We start from the raw sequence: 22,856 nt of genomic DNA, 5'->3' as shown, positions 1-22,856 counted from the left end.
AAAATTGAGTATTTTCTTCAATTATTAAGTATTGAGTATTTCTTCCATTATTAAGTTACATCGCTACGCTCTTCACAACAGTATGACACTCTAGTATTACAATAGTGGGCAACATTTCAGTCAAAACTATGCTTAACAAAAAATAATAATCACAACACAGCTGGATATGCTGGTATTTCTCTGACTGGAACTTTCTGAGCTACATGCCTTCTAAATAGCAAGCTATGCATTTTTTCACGTGTGATTTTATGTCATCTCGTAATGACAGAGTTGGTTCTTTTTAAGCAGTGTTCAATAAACAATTGATAAGGCTATGTAAAAATGGTTCTTCTGTGGTTTGTGGCCAAAAAATGCTCCACGCTCTCAGTTTCAGCTTTACTGCACAACTGCTATCTACTCAAATTCTGAGCTGTGAGAAATGAAGCAGAAGGCATTGATGAGCAGACCACTCCACTGGCAAACAATGCGATGTGACTGGTAAATCCTTAGGAGGTACGTTGCCAAGCAAGGTAGGTATCAGAATCTTACTAGCCAAATGCATTGATTCAAAATGTTGTTTATGATCATGACTTGACAGCAGAATGAACCGTTATGCTTCTCATGGAAATCTGGGAAACCACTTAAAGCGATCTCCTTTTCCAGCAAGCTCCAGATTGCTGGATCAGCCCACCCTGGAATCGCAGTGCTTGGACATTACACCATCGTCTGAGCAGATGAGAGCATCTGCTCTGCTCCAAAGTCTCCCTGCTACCGACCACGTGACTACTCAAGGCACCCAAGACAGAAGTTATTTACCCACGCTGCTACTGAAGGAAAGAAAAAGCAGCTCTGGTAAGAAAGCCAAGCGTTCCAGACGAGGAGAGGGACAGAGGCAGCAGCGCAGGGCTGCACACACTTACATCTGCAGCATGACTTCGTTGAGAAACACGCCGTCCACCAGCGTCATGTATTCCTCCAGGCTGGTCCCATTCTCCTCCGCTAAGGGTCCGAACGTCCGAACCTGAAACGCAGCGACCGGATGATGATGACAAACGCCAACAAGCAGGAAACCAATGAATGACAGGCGAGCAAAAAAAAATCAACGCTTACCCATGTGACGAGAGGGCTGCGCGTGAACTTCTTCAAAAGGGGGGTGAAGACTTCGTTGTCCATTTTACACACGACAGGCCGACATCGGCGCGCCTCCCTGATGCCAGAACGGTCGAAGCCCCGCGCCGCAGCAGCTCCGGCAGCGGATGGGCTCAGCTGCGCGCAGCCAGCCCCATTTCCTCAGCGCGGCGCCAACGCCGCCGAGAGCCCCGGAGGAGGATCAGCCTTCCTCCTTCCTACGGCAGCGCGTCCGAAAGGCCGACCGCGCGCGTCTCGGCCCCTCTACCGCCGTCCTCCCGCTACATGCTGGAGAGGCGGGAGGCGGGAAGGGAAGAACGCAGGGAGCCCGCCGGGCTCCCGGGATTTCGCATCAGACAAAAACGAAACGGGCGGAACAAACCCTCGCTCCTCGGACGGCGGAGCCCCGCGTGCTCGGCGCGCGGCGCGGCTCCGAACCCCAAACCGCCCGTTCCCCCGCCGACCGCACAGTGACGCAGGGCGGTGACGCCGCCGCCACACCCCGCCCCGCGGCCGCACCTCGCGGCCTCGCCCTTCCCCCGCGCCGCCGTTCCGCGCCCCCCGCGGCCCCGCCGCCGCCCCCCGCTCTCAGATAACGGCCGCTCCGCTCCGCATCGCCCGCTCTCTCCTCCCTCCCTCCCGCCGCGCGGCTCCAGCCTGCGGATCCCTCCGCCCCGCCGATCCCTCCGCCGCTCGGTTCGGGTCCCTTCCTCTCGCCGGCCGCCCCTCGAGCCGTCGCCGCTGGATGGCGGCGCGCTTTGAGGAGGGGCGGGGCCGCGGCGGGACAGCTGCGGCAGGGCGCGTGCACGCGTCGCCCGAGCGCGCGCACGGCTTTTGCGGCGGGGCCGCGCCGCCGGGAGGGGGAGGACGGAGAGATGCCCGTGTGGAAAAAAAAGCGGCGGGGGGGGGGGGGGGAGAGGAAGGAGGAAGAAAGAAGGTGGGGAATCGCGACAAAATGCCTTTGCGGAGAAAAAATGGGGGATGGAGAGCTTCCTTAGGAGAGCTGCGAGGAGGTGAAGCCCGGACACGGCCGCGCCGCCCGGGGATGCGGCGGGGAGAGCGCGGGGAGCGGCGGCGAGCGAAGGCGGCACCGAGCCATTGTCCTGCGCTGCCGCCGCTGCTGCCGCCCCGGCGCCGCACTCCTCGGGAGCGCGCGGGGCCGCGGCCGCTCGGTGCGCGGTGGGCGCCGCTGACAAAGCGCGTTGCCGCCGCGCCGCACAAAACCGAGCGGCGCAGCGCTTCGCCCTCGGCTTCACGCGCGGGCATCGCGGTGCGGCGGAGGGAACGCGGTCCCGGTGTGAAACAAAGAACAGGCGAGGGAACGTCCGCAGGCTTGGATCGGAACAAGGAGCCGGTGATCCGTGGGTAGAATAACTGCCAGCGAACTACCAGCCCTTCAAAAGAGCCACAAAAGCGGTTCTGTGAAAGGCTGAATGGCCAACTGCAGTCTCTGGCAGCAGCCTGCAGTGTGCACTTGTGCGTGCAGTGCTGTGGAACTTCCCTGGCTCATCAGTTTGTTTCTTGTGGGCTCTAATTAGTCAATAATGACTTTGGTGAGAGCGGTTGCTATAAATTAGCGACTGGCTAGAAGGAGTTGGTAGCCAATATGGCAGTCGTATGTTAATAACACCAGCTGGTTCCTGAATTCCTGAACGTTTTATACCGAGTTTGCACAACGCTGAGATAACGCTTTGCTTAAAGACTTTTGGAACGCTTAACTTAGATCCATAGAATCATAGGATCACCATGGTTGGAAAAAAACCCACCAAAACCATCCGGTCCAACCATCCACCTACCAGCAATATTTTCCCACAACACTTTGTCCCTTTATCGTTTCTGTAGCTTGCATTTTGTCAAGCTAAGCATGAGAGCATTCACCTCTTTTTCAGGTATACGCTGCAATCACAATGAACTGCTGATTGGGGAGCCATTCACCGTATAGTAATAGCTGCAAGAAACTGGATGAGCTAGCAGCTCTTCAGTTCATTCATTGTTCATCGCCTGCATGCCTAGCTGTTGGGTACCAGCAGGATGCCTGTGGATGTTAGGAATGCTGATTGTACAAACTGGTGTAGCCAGGCCTGACCCATTTGCAGCTCTCCTGGACAAGCTCAGTTATTTCCTTCTGTTCAGCTGCCACGATGCAAGCCGGTTATTTAAAAGGCAGCCATCTGAGAAAGGGGAGACTGTTTGTCATTGGACAGGAAAATGTTTGCTGAAGCCTTTTCTTTTACTTCTATAGGCCTCACTTTAAGTTATTTTTTTCTTTTGTTTTCTGATCCCAAACTGAATATGGACAGCTTCCTTTTTAGCCCAGCTGTCCGGATCCTCAGCAGTATTAATCTAGGAAATTCTTAGAAGTCGTGGCTCCACTTCCATGGGCTACTCAGCATCCCTATTATCTGCAGCTTGTATTTTAGTCTGTATTGCTTTACCACTGTTTATCTGGGGACACATACAAGCAAGTTTGATGACAATAAGATGAAGTCATAAATCCAGGAATTTTGTTGTTATAGTTCAGTGCCAACTGAGGAAGTTGGCAGCTTGGGTTATCTGACCCAGAAATAGAGAAGGCTGGAAGCTGGTGGCTGCTTATGTCCTAAAATGTGAGCTGACTGAAAACTGCCTCCCTCCAATGCCCCTGTCCCCACGATGGATCTCAAGCACTGAGAGAGGTATAACTCAGACTGGTACCACTCCTCAGCAAACCAGTAGGCCACCTGAAGTTTGAACCCATCTTTGCTTATCCTGTCAACGCTTCACACCTCCTAATGATGGGGCTCCAAGCTTTCAGCTTTAACTGGGACGTGTACAGCCCTCCTTTACTGTGACTGAGTTTGAAATCTCATCTCAATTTTCTCCTTGTAAAATATATCTTGGCTGCAATAGATCTGGTAAGATAGTTTAAATGATTATTTGACTTTGAGAGAATAAACAGTAGAAATACTAAATTACCATAATTAAATTGATTGAATCTTTCGAGGAGTATATGTGCACTAATATTTTGGAACTGTAAAAATTCCTATTTTTAACAGTATGTCTACATACACAGAGAGAACAATCTTGTGTTTCTGCAACTCCATCCTCTGAAACAGACCCACCAGTATTTAAATGTGTGTGCAGCCCACTACATTTGAAAGAGCAGATCTAGAGATTAACCTCTCTGCTTGAAGTGTACTGTTTGTTCTCGTACAGGTAAAGTATCCCTGTCCCATTTGTACTGCATCTCCACTGATACCACATCAAAGATTCTACACTGAGGACGCTGAAATTACAAACATATCTGTATGTAGATCCCCAGTTCTGCAAGTTCTGCAGTATTGTTTCATGATGTGTTGATTTTTTTTTAGCTTAATTTCCTATGCATGTTGTTGAAAAATGAAAGAGTATCAGAAACACAGAGTGAAGCCTCAAGTCTGCACACAGACTGCACCATAGCCTAACTATCTGCTTACTGCCTCTATTACCTTATCAGACTTTGTCAAAAGATTTCTGATGGGTCCTGCCCACATTGAACTAAGGGGGGGGATTGCTTTTTGAGAAGAATGTAAACAACCTACTCATCTTCAGCTGAAGCAAGAGACAGCGGTTTTCTCTTCCTCTTGTGCATAAGCAAAGGAAGGAGGTGGCAAAGAGCTCTCACTGCTGCTTTCCCATACAGATCTGCACTGCCAGGTTGCTACACCTTTGCCTGACCTCACAGAACTTCAGATTAAGGCAAAACAGAAGCCTTAATCTGAGGAAGCAAGTGTGCAAAAGGAAGCAAGTGTGGATGCTGGGGCTGATTTAGTAGGACCGTGGCCATTGGACATTGGAAGATAGTGAGGACATTCACCTTGCTGGTTCTTACGCTTGTGCTCAGAGAAATCTGTTATGCTATCAAACCAAGGAACAGGTGGGACAGCAGCATGAAGAGTAAGGGCACAGAGGGGTTGAGCCTGGCTAGGAAGTCCCAAAGGTCCCAGGAACTGCACTAGCCTAAGTTGCTTTGACAGGAGTGGAAAGAAGGGGAAGTCCTTCTGTGGCATGAAAAATGAAGTGGAAATTTCAGAACAGTTCAAGATTTAGTATCTTTGAGTGACCAAAATTCCTGTCAACTGTAAGGGAACTTTCCAAGTAAGAACTGTTAGTCACCTCAGAAGGATGGTATTTTTGAGTGAAAACTGAAGAATAAAACAGGAGAGGCTTGGGGAGAATGGCTGTTGTCCATTTTATTTGTTTGTTTGAGAACAGACATTTTACAGCTTTGTCTAACTGTACCAAGAAGTAGGTATCAAAATGGCAGTCAGAGAAGATTTTGTAAGAGTATCTGCAATACAGAACTGCATCAGCCTCAATATGGATGTGTAAGACTTTCCATGGGGCAGAATGCTAATTGCAAAAAAATGATATTTACCATTTCCAGACATCTGTAGGTAACGCATCCAGATCAAACTGATTCTCTTTTAGTCGTGTGGACACTGAATCCATAATTTCCTACTGAATTACAATTAGAATTTTTTAAATGCACCGCATTTGAAGAAAATCAAGAGAACTTAATGCCATAAGTTGACAGGGATAGAACTGCAAATGTAGAGCCAGATTTAATGTCAGCTTTAATTCACTGAACGACACCCTGGACTATTTACTTTATCCTTTTAAGTATAAATTTACTTAAGCTATGTTGGTATTTAAACTGCAAAAGGGGTGGTGGAAGCATTATATTTAATATTGTTGTTCATCTGAAGAAAGAGGCACCTAGGACTTTTTGTTCCTGTTCATTTGGTTGGACTGGCAGGAAGGATGTTACTGTGGCAAGTCAGCAGGTCTGATCAGAAATAGCAACGCATCTCTTTGGATTTTAAAATTGCATTACCATTCGGAGGTATTTCAGTAGGCTTAGACAGCTAAGAATGTACAGCAAAAATTACCCTATTATTCAGTTGAACTTAGAATTATATTAATTCAGGTCTTTTTGTTGTTTAGCCAATAAAGCCTTTATCTGTGAACATTTAGACTTTTGTCTAACTACAAGAACGTCCATTAGTGTCATCTACATTCTTCCCTTTGCTATTTACTATGCACAGAAAATACTTTTTTTTTTTTTTTTTTAAAAGCAAGCCTTAAGCATTATGGCAAGAACAGCAGTTATGAAGACAATGGCTTTGGTACTAACTTCTGTTGTGGCCAGTGGAGTGAGACAGAGCAAAGGCTCTTGCTGACATGCCTTCTGTCAAAGAAGTTCCTGCCAGTGCAAGCGGTGTTTCTTCTGAACTGGGTCAGGAAGATGAATTATAGGGCATGCTCTGCATCCCCTCTGAGAAGCAGCAAAGTGCAGCCCAGTCTCATAATTGTTGGCAATTACCGCTAGGATATGCAGATAGGTAGCTAGAAAAGCAAGACAACATAATTATATCAGCAGCGCTACGCCATTTTAGATCCCTAATGCACAAAAACATTGGGCTGATTTGCTTCCCTAGTGTTTTCCTTCCATATAGAGCACTCTCACCATTCAGCTTAACAAAACAGAAGGGGTTTTGTATCCCCTGTGAAAGACTTATTTACCTCTTCAAAATCCACTTACCTCAGTTTCATTTTATTATGACATCGTTTACTTTGCTTCATCCAGCACCACGTTTCTGGTAATTGCCTCCCCACCCTTTGCCTTGGACTCTTGTTGGTGCCTCCTTTCTTTCATCCATATTTTTGCAGCCACAGTGTCACTTGACCCCACTAGCTTGGGCAACGCTGGCGTGAAACCCATATTTATCAGCTCAGCAGAAGTTATTAGCTCCATCTCACGCAGAGCCCTGGGTCACCTTTCATGTTAGCATGTCTCATTAGAGAGGCATTCCTCATCAGCTGAAACTGTTGTACAGGATCTTCCCAAGGTCAGTAAATAACGAATTGGATGGAGTACTTTGTGCTTGATTCATTTGCTTTCAGGCTTGGTTATGCACATAAGAATTAAAAATACACAATGCTAAGAATGTAATTGTTAGTAGAATAATACTCCGTCCAAATCTCTTCTTTCAGCTAATTCCTCAGGATTGTCTATTCATTTTCATATCTGATTTTACCCTTGGGTATATGTAAAATTATTTACCTCTGATAACAGCTTTTCTCTGTATGAACTGCTTATGAAACAATTAAAAGCTTTTAAGAAAGACCTATTTTGACTTTGGAAAAATCTGTCAAGGTGTTTGTGGATCAAGAAAACACAAGTTACTCTTTTACATCACTACATTAAAAAGGCAAATAAAATGTCAAGAAAAATACTGCTGGAAAATAATAATAAAAAAGGTAATAAAATTACTAGGTAGCATTCCTGATAAAGCTTCTTGCAAGGGTGGGAACAGCCTGCTCATTCTTGCACTGGGAGCAGCCTGCTCATTCACACCTTTTTCAGAGGCCACTGTTAGCTGCAAGGACCCTTTGTTTGCATTACATCCAGATGGTTCAATTCACTGTGTCACCAGTTTAATTGTGAACTCCATTTAATTGAAGATGAATACAAAATTGGAATTCTTACCTATTTCTGTCCATGTCTGGAAAATGTTACGCCACAAAGGTTTGTAGAGGCACCTCAAAAATCTAGATCATCGATTCAGAGTAGGTTTAGTGAATCACAGTAAATGCTGAGGCTGTTTTTTGGTTGCACACAATTAATGGCACATTCATATCTTGTCTTGTATCATGTCTACTATTGGTATATAGTTATTTTCCATAAACTATGACTAGTCTTGAGAGGGAAATCCAAGGGTCCTATTATGTATGCAGTCAGTGCAGTATCTGCTGTTACACTGTTATACTGAATAAAAACATGATGTTAAGCAGAAGCAATTAAAAACAGCACGACCACTGCCATACGTGAAAAACAACTGAACTTTATAGCTATTCCCCTGTCACATATCTTCTGACATTTTTTACCCATTTAGTTTTAAAAATTGTATCCAGGTAGTTTCTATGGGAGTTGGTTTTCTTCTGCTATAACCTACGGTGACGTATTTGCTTATTTTGTTCAGACTTTTCTGAACCACTGTGTCAACAGTTGTTTCCTGCATATTCCTTTCCAACGTCCAAATATTTTTCCATCTTCCCTAGGAAGATTCTTCTTGTGGTGCCTGATATACCTACAAAACTCTCCATATATTTTGTAAGTTGGTTATGTAATACCAGGGTTCTTAAGGATATTTAAACAATACTCTAACAAAATGTCTGAGTTGAGGTTATCTGAGTTAAGGCCGTAGCATGGTGTGCTGGTGGCTTAAAGGTCAGAGGACAGTTAGGCCAAAAAGTAATTTCTCCTTGTAATTTCAGGATTTCAGACTTGTGTTAAGCTGACAGCTTTTGGGGGGAAGGGGGGCTGCAGGGGGTGTTATTCTAAGGCATTTTCACACACTACTGATTTTGCAATGCTTATAGTATTAGCAAATATCAAGGTTTTTTTTGTTTGATTGATTGATTGATTTTTTTATAACCTGGGTAGGTTATACTTTAAATTTATGTGCTCTTGTGTGGGCCAGATAGGGTTTATTTTTGCTGAAGATTACAATGTTAATAGCAGGTAAAAAGGTATAAGATATGAACCATGAGCTGGAGGATATTGTAGCCCTTTTCACAGTTATCTTCGGAACATTTTATACTAAAAAGAATGGCCGGTTGGAAAGAACTACTGCTTGTTCTTTTCTGCTGCTCTCAGCTGTAGGGTATTTTTGATCACAGATGTAGTCCACCTTAACAGTCTACCTTAAAAGGATGAGATTATTCAGCTTGTTAAGTCTGTATCTCTGTAAAAGGAAAACACCTTAACAAAGAATGGTTTGTTGCTGACCTGCAGCTGGTTATGGTATTTCATCTGAAAGCCTATTTAAGTCCTTAATGGTAACATTTATTCCCTCTCCCTCAGAGGAGTATTTTACAAACAAAATTAATTAACAAATGGGGATGGCCGATTTTGTGCTTTAGTTTAGTGCGACGGTCCCCCCGAAAGGAGTGTTGGCACTAATAATAATCATTATCTCAAAATATCAAGAGGTCTTCTGACTCTGATGAGATCTCTGCTGGAGCTGAAGCCTCCATCCCCAGGTGGTGCGTGAGCAGCACGGAGCAGGCAGCAGCTGGTGGAGCAGCAGAAGCTGTTGCAGAGGGCACAAGTACTAATAGAGCAAATAGCATACAAGTAACCTCTGACACAGGAATTATTAGCACCCGAACCCTTGATACTTTATCCAATTTATCCATAGCTTCCATTAAAAATGACTGACGTGCCTCCAGCTTGTGAGGCTTTTTTTTTTAATACACATTTCAGAGCTGATCCTTCTACACTGAGTGGATGTATGCTTTTGGAAATGATTCGAGCTGACTTGACTTCAGCACTGCTCTGCTCTAGTCTCAGATCTTTTGCTCCATCTAGTTCGTTCTTTCACTGCCTCTGTCTTCCCTGATACAGTTAAGCGGAAGCAAATAGCAGTGAAGTATTAGAACTGCTGTACTTTTCTTTATAGCGGCATGAACCGTGTTAAGAAATTAGTCAGGCATTCAGAGACTGCTAATCCTTTTTGTGAGGAACACAAGGCTTGGTTCTTCGAAGGCATTTCTCACTCCAGGGCCCAGGATGTAGTTCAGTTCAATCCACTAAATCCTCTTGCAGCAAGACAATCATACAAAAGTAAAATGGGGGTTAAATGTGACTTTGTTTTCTTACTGCCATTTTTTTCTTGGCTTCCTTTCTGATATCATCATATTTATATGCCTTCTCTTTGAAGAACCAATAATTAGCCCAGTGCTTAATAACAATACAATAATAGAGAAAGACGGCTGTTACTCCAGAAGGAATAAGAGAAATTTAGTAGCATACGGGTTTAGAGAGAAATTGCAGTTCATTTAATTATCGTGGGTTTGGGAAACTGAGAAGATAGTGGACAGGAAGCTCTCTGTAAATTACCAGATGGAATCTCCTGAGAATTATCACATTTGTCACTCTTAGAATGAATCTGCTCAACTTACGTATCGCAGTCCTTAACTGGACATGGCAGGAAATCCATGATGTGCTGTACAGTGACAGTTGATTTTACTCGTGCAATTTTGACACACGCACACAAATAGTAGCTGCAGAAGAAATAAAAAGGGCAGTGAAACAGGTAAACCAAGCAAGTTTCTGAATAAACAAACCTTTTTGGTTTACTACGGTCCTATTTTAAGTGAAAGTTAAAATGCTGGCTGTAGACATTAAATATCTACTTTTACTTTATACTAAAATCATAGAATTGAAGATCCTTTACCTTCTACAGCGTTTTAACTGGATTTGAAAATCATTTAGGAGGCTTTTAATCTTTCGTGTCAGTAGACTACAAAGGAAAAAAAAAGATGGAACTGCACCCTGTATATCGTGCTTGAACCAATGGTGCCCTCTGGAGGAGATTCTTTTACGTGCAGCTCATTCACAAGGTAAACTGGAAATGAAGTTCCAGTAAGAGGCACACATTCACAAAGTTTCTGCTAAGCTACCTGCATGCAAACAAACCTTTTTGCTCCCAAACCTGTCTGTAATTTTGCCTATACCTAGACGTGCATTGTTGAACCCACCTGTAGGACAATGTTGTATTGAAGATGATACTTGTAGGACCATTAGTGCAGCCACGATGCTCAAACTGAAACCTCTGCAATCTCAAAATTCTGAGAAAATGCCTTTACAGTTTCCACATGCCTTGCACTTTGGCCTGCTAGTGCTGAGACACATCTCACTCCAGGCATACATACAGCTGCCTGTAAACTCCAAGTGTGCCTGCAGCTCAAGAAGTTCTGTCCAGCTGGAAACCAATAGACCGGTCATAGCATTAGCAGCACAGCCACAGTGACTATGGATTCATCTGCTGAGAGCCCCTGGTACGTTGCACAGCCTACACTGCTCTAGCTAAATTTCTACTCCTATCTGAGCAGACTAATTGAAACACATCTCCCTAATACATACTCGAGCTATAATTACCTTGCCAAATAACTACGTATAGACACCATTAGAGGAACACAGGGAACATTTAGAAGAATCACTTTTCCCCCACTTGCAACACTTGCCGTGCTGTGAAGTGTAAGACCTAAGATGAGAGAAAAAAAAAAACCAACATTTAAAACAGTTTCAGAACTAATAAACACCCTGAAATGCCAGCCCCCACAAAAGCGATGTTCTTTTTAAAACAGTTAGAAAAAAATCTGGCCAATCATGGACAAAAATAATGACAATGGTTTGCAATAAAGACCAATAGAAAAATGCTTTGCTCCAAAGGATTAGAATGAGAAGAAGAAAAGAAATATCAGAGATTTGGTCAGGTAAGATGGAGGCCAGAAATAGGCAAGATTTTAATTAGAAAAAAGCATGCTGCAATCTAGTTTTTTGATACTGGAAAACATACAAGAGATGCATGCTTTTGGTAAAAGCATACAAGAAATTCTGAAAACATCATCTATACAAAACTTAGTAAGATGCAGCTGATCTTGAAATCAAGAGAAGCAGCAATTACAGGGTGTGCCTTCATAAGGGAATGGAACCAATTATTTGAACTAAGCTTAGTTACTGCTTATTGAAATGGTCTGCATCTTCATGATGCAAATCTTAGTTTGCAGTAACGGGCAAGATATGTTGCATGTGTGCTTCTCTTAGAAAGTAGTTATTTGACTGCAGAGCAAGCCGGTACTAACTTTCATGCTGATGCCTCAGAGGGATATATTACTCCTCAGTCTTCCAGGTGCCTTCCCACATGTCTTGCCTTTTCACAAAACCATCTGGTTTCCTTATGAGATCTACTGTCACGATTAGAGCCCTGCTATCTTTTGTGCTTGTGGAGCTCCTTAGATTCAGATACCAAGAGCCTGACACCCAAACATCCTGACCTACAGTTGAGACCTTGGCTTGTTGGCATTTATATTTTTTGACTTGTTACGCATCCATTCCTGTATATCATGAATGCTAGACTTCATGATAAATTAATATACATCTTAAAGAATATACATCTTAATATACATCTGAAAGAATTATGTCCCATAATGACATATTGGTTAGGTATGAATAAAGGCTTTACTTTTTTTTTTCCCCTTCCTAATCAGGTATGCAAAAGTGGTGACTGCAAAGGATTCTATTTAGAGTCGGTTTTACTCTGCAGGAGTAATGTTCTCCTAACCTACCAAAACATCACTCATCTTGTCACAACATATTACCTTATCTTTTTGAGCTCCCTGTCCTGACTTCCAAGTGCCAAACCTACTCACTTGTGATGTATTCAGTGGTGAATGAATATCAAAGACCTGTCAAAAGTAAATAAATAAATAGATAAAGATATCACTATTATCTTCAGGCATAAATAGCACCTTTTGCTTAGTGACTCACTCAGTCAGCGTCCCATTGTTTCATGTAGATTCACCTTCACAGTCTGCCACTCAAAATACTTCTCTTTCCCATCAAAGATCTCCTTTGGCATCCTGGATTTACAAACGAAAACTCTCCCACCGAAAGGGCTTAGTGGGTGTATGGCAAGGAGCTAAACAATTTGGGAAGTTCAGTCTGAATCACTGTCATGTTATAGATTGGGATACAGCACAGAACACCCCATGAGTTTTTGGAGGCCTTTTCCAAGTGAAAAGTATTGCTTTTCATCTGTATGAAAGCTTTCGAGACATATTTTTCTCGTATAAAATTATTCTGGCACAGAAATACATACAAACAGCAAGAAGCCGATAATATTAATACCAAACATGTTGAACTGTATTTGTTTCACAGAAAACCATGTGCATTTCTGCAGGGAATGTAGAATTGAATTTTAAGCACAGGAAGCGCTCTATTACTTCTCTGGCATTACAAAGCAATGTTGCTTTGTTTGCTCTAAAATAGTAAGCTAAGCCTACCCAGACAAAGCATCAGGAAGGAGTTCTGATCTGTAGCAGCAAAGTTTACCTTTCTGTTCTCCTGTCAGCTTTCCTAAACAAGCACTTTTTCCACTTTATCACACTGAACACAAATTGCCAGTATTAAGACTCCCAGCAGAGTCTCAAATGCTGTTTCCAGCCTCTCCCCAACCCTTCTCTTCCATCCATCTCTCTTCATAGCCTAAAGTCCTGCCAAGATTTCTGCAAGAGTGCAAAAGCAGGGATTAGCTTCACCCCATGAGTCTCAAAGCCCTGCTTGCCAACCCATAATGGTAATATGCAAAACAGCAGCAGACCATAAAACCTTGCAGAGCGCCAGTTACTACGGCCAAATCATTGTTAACATCTTAAGAACGGATGCTGAGCTCGGAGTAACCTTGCATGTGAGAGTACTCCAGTATTAGGACCCAGCTAAGAAAACAACGTGAGCACCCCTGGGATGGAATGAGTTATAAACGTGGCCTTAATACAGTCAAAGCCTCTTCCTATTGGGAATAACAGCCCTGAAAACTGTCCAGTGAACTTTTCTCCCTACATGCAATGGAAAACAAAAATTAGCAGCAGACTTCTGATCTCTTCAGCTCAAAAGCAGGGCGACTTTCAGTCTTGTGCTCTTAAGAAAGTATAACTGTGACTAGAAACAAGAGAAGGCTACAGCAAAAAGCTTACACATCTAGAACTTCACACTGCCTGATTTGTACTGTTACACTTGCACGAAACCACAGATTATTGTATTATGCGTTCAGTTTAATTTCTTGTCTTTATTTTCTACAAAATCTAAATACCCTGCTTGTCCACTCCTTTGTAAAAGCAATGATTATGTACAGTAGAAGATTTATACACTTGTCATACTACCAAAGTTTTATAAGCTTAAAGAAGCATGAATAAGACAAGCATTGGGTAAAATAAACCCTATATAATCACAGTATAGCTCTCAGCTTTCAGTCCTACTATGAAACAGTCCATGATAGAATAATGTAACCTACAGTTACAGACAGAACCATTTGACAGAGAACATTCCATAGGAGCACAGTTTCCAAACTGTTTTTTGATGTTTCACTACTGAAGCACGATTAAAAAATCCCATATCCTGAATATATAGCCCACAAATCTAAACTACTTAATAGACAACTTATGGGACCTTCTCAAAACCCAGCTATGAAAATTTACACAAAGCTTAATGAAAACCATGGATGCACTGGAATTCAGCACGGTCTATCCTCCAACTCGGAACACAAGCAACCCTGCTTATGCTACTATCATTTTGTCTGCTTAGCAAGTTGTGAAAGGCTCTACTACATCTTCCAACCCTGCTTTAATATCAGTGTATTCAGGGAAGCATTACTCAGCAGCTCCTAGCCATGTATGACAACCTCATATCTCCCCTATTCCTCTGGTACAAGCCTCATTAGGTGACACCTTAGCAGAAAATGAAAAGGAAATAGAGCAACAGTGAAATAGCAACATGACAGCACACTGTTATTATTTACAGTGCTGTTTGTGGTGACAAATTTTTTCCAAGGATGCCAGAATCGAGTATTTTTTTTTCTCAATTGCCTTTATTTGTATTAGGTGATGTGGGCTCATGAGTAAACTTTGCCAGAGCAGAATAGCAATGCAGCTTCCCAGCTTGCAAATTCAGAGGCCTAACATTAATACTAGGATAAGTTGAATTAGGAACACTGGTTTTATCTTATAGAACTTGTTACAAGTCAGATATTGGAAGAACTGTGCAAAGTAGATTAGTAAATCACAAGTTCTACACATCTGAAAACTGAGAAAAAGGACAGACTGTGTACAAAACACTTCCATCTGTATCTCCACTGAAGTATTTCTGAAGTATCTCTTGATTTTTCTGTTTCAGAAGTATAAAGCAGAGAGCATTACTGTTAAGATCTCTAACTCGTTGTCTTTGTTTGGATTTTTGGATCAACAATATAATGTGATTGGCCAAAGATCTTGGGGACAACATGAGAATAATAAAAATCAGAAATGCAAACTGTGCTGCAGTTCTTCCAGCAGCCCCCAGGACCAGCATTTCTGTCTGTGTGGTGCTAATTGCCAACTTGAGAGCCAAGCCCTGCAGTAAGACTAAATGGCTCAAGACAAATTAATGTCCTTAACCATTGCCTCTAAGATTCTTCACACTATGCAGACAATGAAACTTCAAGGCTGGGCAACCTTCAGATTTACTATGAAGTTTCACTCTCCTTATATTCTTAGGTAACACTTCAGTGGTCCTAATATTGAGTAACCTTTTCTTTAGAGAGGCTCTGAAAAGAAATTAAAGTGCACTTTTCCTAAGTGTAAGGAACTGAAGAGAAAATGACACTTGATGTAAAGGATGTTATTCTGCTTAGCTTATGTGACAGCTGGCTGAAGATGTTACAGAGCTGGGACTTGTATAGAATGTTTCTCAGTCTCAAAAACAGACATGATATTTCCCAAAAATCCACATGACTCCTAAGGCTACACTTTTTCCATTTTTAAAAATTATTTTTATAATTATGGTGGTTAGAGACTTGTGGCGATCATGTTCTCTGAACTTTTCCTGCTATTATTCTACAAGAAAAATGCCCTGGCAGCTGGCAATGTATTAACACATTCTTTCTAATTGAACTTATGAGAGAGTGAGAGTTAGATCAACTTGGATCAGTATATCTTCTCTTAAGGCAATTATGAGAACAAGATTCATAGTTAGGAAAAAAGTCAAAAATAGGGTCATATCCCTCAGCTTTGAAGGAGTTTAAATATCACTGTGTTGTCAGCAAGATTCACAGCTCAGACTCTGGCCAAAATGAAAGCTGTATTTGTTACATATTCAGTACAATAGAATAAAATCAGTAGATGGTGCTGAGAGTACCATATATTAAGTTCAAGAATTGTAGCTGAGAGTAGCTTTAGGCTGGTCCTCTTAACCAATTCACACACGGTTCAAAGCCACCCCACGGAATTGCCATTGTTTGGGAACTTTTTAGGAAGTGGAGGCTATTTGGTGCTCAACTGTGGCAAACTGCTGGCTACCTAAACCAGGCTGGAAATTAACTTCAGAACTACAATAATACACCAATCTCTTATGCAGAAGGAACTTAGAAACATAAAATGTCTCATGTGCATCATACAAGTATCAGAGAAGAGCTATAGAGAAGTGTGTAAGTTTCCCCAACAGAGTGGAAAAAAAAAAACCCACAATACATCTTCACTATTAAAAGAATTCTGGAATACAATAAACAGGGGACAGGGACAGGGACCTGACCTGATAAGGCACAGTCCTACAGAATTCAAGCACAACAGTTTGGTTTGATACTTCAGGCAAAAAGAACTGTAGTCTGGACAAGATGTTAAAGTGTTCTAATGTGTTACATTCAGTCTTTAAGGTTATAAAGTTAAGGTTATAAGGCTATCTACATCTTTGCAGTATGCTAAACTAGGCAGTTTGCTACTGTCAACATTTTTTAGTCATCAGAACGTGATAAATTGCTGAGTTTTATGTATCTTTGTGTGTATAAATATATATTACGTATACACACTGTGCTATATCTAGAGACTGTTGAACACTGTGCTGATCTTCAGCAAAAAGAATTCCTCCCAAAACTGAGTCAAATCATCAACCACAGTGGAGAAATGATGCCATGAATAAATTTTATCACTGCTTTTACATAATCTCAGGATCTTCATTTTAATTTTTCATTAAAAGCACCAAAATAGTTTGAATTCGCTGGAACAGTATCATCTTGCTTCCACTAGATTTGGGATGGACCTGTGACTTTTCAGGTCCTGCATTCTAAGAGGCAATTCTTACTGAATGCCTGGAACTCAGACTACCTGTTCTATGGCAGAGAAAACCAGATTCTCTCTCCCAGACAGTCAAGTTCTTGCTGAAAGAAACAGCGTCCTATGAGAAGAAAAGCACCCTACTTGAAATTTAAAATGTTGAAGTCACAGATAGCATTCATGCTTAGGATTTATTTTCAGCTCACAAGGAAAATGACAAAACTCCGGTCAGAGCGATCTTCAGAGCCCTTGACCCATTACACATTAATCAACCTTAATCTAATTATACTGATTATGCGAAATTGCTGGTGAGACTGAAATACAGTATTATCTTACAGAGAAGTTCTACACTATTTTACAGCAGCTCAAAGCATGGAGAGACATAGTAAATGCCAGGAATTCCTTCAATACCACTAGATAGACTGCTGCATGTTACAAACCTGTACCAAACCTGGGTGCAGAAGATGCCTCTGTTTGTGTGACACAGATGTGTGGCCCAGGCCATGCAGCTTTGTTTGTTGAGGTAGAACCCTTCATGCAGTCAGCAACAATCTGCTGACAGACACTTCTGACCTCTTCTTCCATCTGTGGACTAATTGAGGGTTGTGCCTTTCTTCGTAATTAAAAATGTCGAGTTGTGCTGAAACATTTCCTGGCTTTGTGAATGTCTGACTGAAATGAGTTGTTGGCTGAAAAATTAGACCAAGAATAACCTGTGCACAAAAGAATCACTCATGAGAAGAGTTACACACTTCAAAACACTCAGAACTATTACCACAGTAAGCTTCAACACAGTGTTTTTCTGGAATTTAGATTTAGACTTGGCCACGATTACACACATAGTAAAATATTTAGACTGGAATATGGCAACAGTATAAAGCAATGAAAGCACAGTTGGAAATTTTGTCTGATTTATAAAACAGCCCCATGTCACAACTGCAGGGTCAATTATTTACTCTTTGGTTCCATTCTTGGCTCCTGATTGTAATTGCACATGTGCCAGCTTCCACACCTTTCTCCCTGCACTCTCATCACTGCTTGCTTCCATCGGAAGAAGTCTTTGACAGTTTAGAGAACCATTTCTTAATCTTTCATTGAAACAGCTAGAAGATAATGTATTTGAGCCCCATATCTTCAGCAAAGTGGATTCTCGTTTAGGACGGGGATTTTTATCAAGATAGGTGAAAGATCCTATCTTATTGGTAACAACATAGTCCACAGCTGTAGGAAAACAGCTTTCCTAATTTAGTGCAGGGAGTTTGAACAGCCACGTCTCAGATCTTTCATATAACCTAACTGTGGGACCGTTGACTGTGTTTGTTTCGGTTGGGTCCTTCCTATTGGCTTCCCTGACTTGGCTTACCTCGTATAAACAAGTACCAGCTGAAGTGAGGACCGAACCTTAGTCTAACTGTTGCTTTGAAGGTCCTTGAATTCTTCTGAACAATTTTAAAACATAAGTCTATAACAATATAGCAATCTTTTTAAAAAGTTATATTTCTTAGATCTTCCTTTTCCAGCACTGGTCCATGTCAGAAGTTTGTGCATGTATGCATATGCCAGGTTTTGTCACTTGCACAATTTCCCAAACCAGATGTTTTGCCCCTTTTGTCTTACAGTATTGATTTTCTGGGAAGGAAGAAGAAATGGAGAAGGGAGATGTCGTGAGATAAATGGCTTATTTTGTTCTAACATTCTCTGAGTTGATCTTTAGCTGTGTAGCCTCCTACCAAAAGATTTCTTGTGTTCAGATAGTGATGACTGCAGTATCCATAACAACTTAATTTGTTAGTTATTTCAGAGGATTTCCATTTTTGCCACGCACATGGAACAAGTGGAAGAATAACCAACATGCTCGTGTCTGTGGTGGTCACTGAATTTCAGCATTTTGCACAGGGTTTCTAAGCATCTCTTACCTTTACTGACACGGCTTCATGCTCCATGGTTTGGACTCCCCATGCTACCTTTCTCACCTTCGTCAGTGTCTACTTCAAAATGAAAAGGACAGGGATTTTCTTTTTAATGTATTGATTCATTTATTTCATTAACTTCCTCAGGGCTGCAGAACTTGGTGCCAGAAACAATTAGAATACAAAGTACATAGATTCAAATCAAAACACAGAATTCACCTTGCCTTAGGTCATCTTCGCTTAATATGTAATTTTTTTACCCTGTTTGCTTTCCTTAGAACTAGTTTCACTTCTATTTTATCTTTGACTGAAATACAATGAAGTCACTGAAGTATACAATGCTTGACAGAAACTCCATCAATAAGTAATTGCAAATAAAAGGGCTCCAATTAGAGTTTTATCTTTTCACCTTCTATCTAAAAGTCAAATTTAACGCTGCCTATCAGGCTGAAGAATATTACTGGAGAGAAGATGAGAATGTTCATGTGTTAAATTGGGTGCCAAAAGCATCTGATACTGGCAAACAATTAAACATTTTATGTAGGGACAAAGCACTTTCCTAAGTGCATGTTAAATGATGCACATAAAACCCCCCACATCTGCTAGAACATACTCTTTCTTCCTGGTGCAAAATATGGAAGAATGAAGAATAGAAAAACAAACATTTTTAGTATTTTTTGCATATGTTCCTGTGTAGAAAACAAATAAACAAACCAAAACCACAGAAAAACCTAAGAGTGAAAAAAATACGTGCCAGGAACATGAGACCTATGTATGTAGCCTTACGTTGTGCCAGGGGAGATTCAAGTTGGATGTTAGGAAATACTGCTTCCCTGAAAGAGTGGTGGGTGAGGTGCTGGAATGGGCTGCTCAGGGAGGTGGCGGAGTCACTGACCCTGGAGGTGTTCAAGGAATGTTTAGATGTTGTGCTGAGGGACATGGTCTAATGAGAACTATTGGTGACAGGTGGGCAGTTGGACTGGATGATCTCAGAGGTCTTTTTCAACCTTGGGGATTCTATGATTCTATGACAAAAAGGATGTGGAACTTTAGCTCTGACTATAATGTTTGCCCAGTGAACCAAAATACATATGAGAAGACAGTGCTTCCTAGATAGCTTTTTCATTATTTTACATAAGAATGGATTCTTTTGGGAGCACAATCTTGCTGTCATAAGACAGACTACCATGCCTCTTCTCTTTGCACTATAAATATTTTGCAGCTCGTTGGTCAAGAAGCAGGTCTTGATTGAGTTCTCAGACAATAGAAATGTGCTACTCTTAAATCCTCTGGCTACTGACTTCAGGCTGCTTCTCTCTGGAAAGGTCACACAGAAGAAGTAAATGCAAGCATGGAATCTGAGCGAGCAAGCTAACAGTCACACAGCACAGCCTTACGAACTAATGCTTCAGAGCTGCCTCACTGTCATCACAAGCTCTGCTCCATCTTCTCTGGAGTAAAAACAACAGCTTAAATATTTGTGAACCACACAAATATAGAAGCCTTAAGAAGTCACAGTTTGAGCTTGAGTTTCTATGTAGAAATTTAAAAAGTAACACAGGAGAACATCATAGTATTTTCTGTATTTTAAATGTATTAAATGTAATGCAAAGAGACAGACAGCAATAGATATTTCAAGATTCAATCAAAACTGCTATCTGAACTGATTTTTCTTGGACTTATAGGCTTTATCCAAGGCTATTTTTTTTTTCCAGAGGAAAATATTTATTAGTTACAAGTAGTGCTACTGCATTTTTTCATTTTTATTTTTTAATGCAAGAAAGGAGTTAGCTGAGCCACTGAATGCAGGCTTCAATTATACCCACGAGATGCCATCTAGTAACATTTTCATGGTTTGACAGACTATGTTCAGATTTGGACTATATTTTGATTTTTATTACTTCTGTTCTAAAGACACAAAACAATTGTCAATAAGCTTAATTTTATACTTAGCACATTAGGGTAAGAAATAACTTCAAGGAGCCATTAATAAAGTAACAGAAACTATGTATTTGCATATTTTCCCCCAATCTGCATGGGAAAAATAAATAAAACCGTGCAAGAATTCTTCCACTAAAGAGACTGAAGAAAAGATGTTTTGGGCTTTCTGTGATTCACTACATTATGCATATGAGTGGAACCTATTGAAGGTGAAAAGAATTGGGTGACATAAAGAATTCAGTGGAATGCAGAGACTGGAAAGGCTTGTCACATTTGTTCATCGGTGTATATATAACGCAATGACCCGAGAGTATGTCAAAATGTCTTTCAAAGCAATGCGTACAGAGGGGACAGGTAATTAAGCAGTAACTGCTGTTTTGTGAAGCAGACAGGAGAGCATTTCCTCCTCTACCTTTCATGCTATCAACAACAAAAAAAACCCCGAAAGACTGAGTGTTCTGAAAGCAGAACATAATATTTGGCAGTTTCACGTGAAGTGTGAGAATGATTTTGATTACAGCGGTCAGAATTTCCTCAACCTCATTACTCCAGCAATTTTCAGAAATGCCTTAAATGTTATGCAACAAATTAAAAGTGAAAAATAAGATTACCTGTGCTGAAAGTACAAGCAGTTTTTTCTCACTGTCAGAACTGTGTATTAGAAACATTTCAGCTGATACCTGTAGAGGCAAGCATACTGTTAGCAGAAGCAAGGAAACACATGTTTTTGGCATGTCATACACACTGATATGTGCACAGCTGTGGGATGCACACAGGGTATTTGTGCCTTATGACATCTCTATTACAATTTATGCCAGTATCAGTAACTTTCTGAGAAATCACGAGACTCGCAAGATTTCAAGTTAATTCTGATAAATGAGATCCACTTTGTGAGCTCTCTGGTAGGCTGGGCAAATCACCAAGTGTCTTGAAATATATACCGCACTTTTTGCAAAGTCACATCTGAATGCTAGATACTGTTGAGTTTCCAAGTCGGCGTTTATGTTATGGGTTCTTATCTACATCATTCAAAGGAAGAGAAATACATAAAATTCCAGGCTATTACGGTCTGAGCCCTACACTATTCCATTTTGCCAGTTTTGTTTCATGTTGGGCGTTCATTGCATCTGCCTTACAAAAGTTGTCACCAAGCATCAAGCAAGGACTTGTCAGCACCATATGGGTGCTGAGAAAGGCTTTCAAGAGCTGAGGTGGGGACGTGGTGTCACATTCTCCATTACCTGACACTGGAAGAGCTACCTTCATCATGGCCTTGGTGGGGATGCTAAGGGAAGAAATTACTGCAGTGAAAGTACAACACACGCCTCATAAAGCAACTTATTTTCTAGAGACATTAGTTGCTCAGCATTGCAAGACGTGGAAAGGGCTTTAGAAAAAAGCACAAAAGACTGTAGAAAAAATGACAGTGTTCTCTACTGGTGTAAATAGAGCTAACACAAGTTGGTCTAACACAGGTGACTACTGGCAGCTACTGAGCAAACTTAAAATGATGCTACTCCTATTCAGCGGGCGGCGTGTGCAAGAAGTGAACATGCTTGTACAATCATGTAAGTCTGAATTCGTAATTAAACCATGCCAACCATCAAATCTGAAGTGGCTGCTCTACAGGAGGCAAGCTTTATGCTACAAATGGGGTCAGACCACAGAACCGAGTGCAGAAATGGAAGCACAGGTGGGCTATCATAAAGGGGCACCAGGTAGTGAAGACAGCATAGAATTGTTCTCTTTTCGAGATGGCAATAAATTAATTGGCACGCAGCACTGCATCTATGCACAGGTAAAATCTCATCAATGTCTACAAGAGATAGTCTTAAGAACAAGAATATCGCCTGAGGCAACCAGGATGGCGACAGTACTTGAGCAAAAAGCAAAAAACGGCGGATAAACACATTTACAACAGGCGTTTGGGTTTTAAAAACAAATCGCTCGCGTGTAAAAAACATCCCAACTTATCAGTTACGCAGAAGCAGCAAAGCATCGAGGGGGGGGGAGGGGGGGCGTGTGTGTGAATACATTTAAACACTAAGGAGAACACTTCAGCCTTGCAGCCGCGCCGCGAGGGAAGGACAGTGGCTGAATTAATGTTGCTTAAGGAAAAAAAAGCGGACTCAGAGATGGTTGCCGTTCGCGGCGGGGGGCTGAGGCGGCGGCGGGGGGCTGAGGCGGCAGAGGACCGCGCCCGCCTTCCCGCCCTGCCATCCCCTCCCC

The 22,856-nt window shown here is 41.8% G+C and overlaps 1 protein-coding gene and 1 long non-coding RNA gene across 20 annotated transcripts in view; both read right to left on the bottom strand.

Moving 5' to 3' along the window:
- Positions 1 to 1,875, bottom strand: part of CCDC88A (coiled-coil and HOOK domain protein 88A) — a 75,608-nt gene extending 73,733 nt beyond the window's left edge. For 13 of the 16 annotated variants that reach the window (XM_031597863.2, XM_031597864.2, XM_090134529.1 and 10 more), the window contains exons 1-2: positions 1,090 to 1,875; positions 900 to 1,000 (exon numbers count right to left, since the gene is read on the bottom strand). In XM_031597863.2, coding sequence (XP_031453723.2) covers positions 900 to 1,000; positions 1,090 to 1,152 — 164 coding nt within the window. In that variant the 5' untranslated portion in view covers positions 1,153 to 1,875. The remainder of the gene's footprint in view (positions 1 to 899; positions 1,001 to 1,089) is intronic. The other 3 variants (XM_031597872.2, XM_031597873.2, XM_031597874.2) reach the window with 1 other exon arrangement.
- A 4,618-nt stretch (positions 1,876 to 6,493) lies between these two features.
- On the bottom strand, positions 6,494 to 21,852 carry LOC116231876 (uncharacterized). Of its 4 annotated transcripts, XR_016463808.1 has the most exons (8): positions 21,239 to 21,852; positions 18,693 to 18,764; positions 18,140 to 18,405; positions 17,217 to 17,489; positions 12,298 to 12,384; positions 11,075 to 11,180; positions 10,675 to 10,898; positions 6,494 to 10,197 (listed from the first exon to the last, which is right to left on the bottom strand). It is a non-coding gene; the product is annotated as an uncharacterized LOC116231876 (long non-coding RNA). The 4 variants fall into 4 exon arrangements; XR_016463806.1 differs by lacking the exon at positions 10,675 to 10,898; XR_016463809.1 differs by lacking the exon at positions 10,675 to 10,898 and having other exon boundaries at positions 18,693 to 18,761.
- Between the last annotated feature and the right edge of the window lie 1,004 nt (positions 21,853 to 22,856).

The sequence above is a fragment of the Phasianus colchicus genome, chromosome 2 (assembly GCF_987193195.1).
Source record: "Phasianus colchicus chromosome 2, bPhaCol1.hap1.1, whole genome shotgun sequence".
NCBI classification, from domain to species: domain Eukaryota; kingdom Metazoa; phylum Chordata; class Aves; order Galliformes; family Phasianidae; genus Phasianus; species Phasianus colchicus.
The sequence above is the reverse complement of the archived record's forward strand: the minus strand, read 5'-3'. Positions and strand labels throughout refer to the sequence as shown.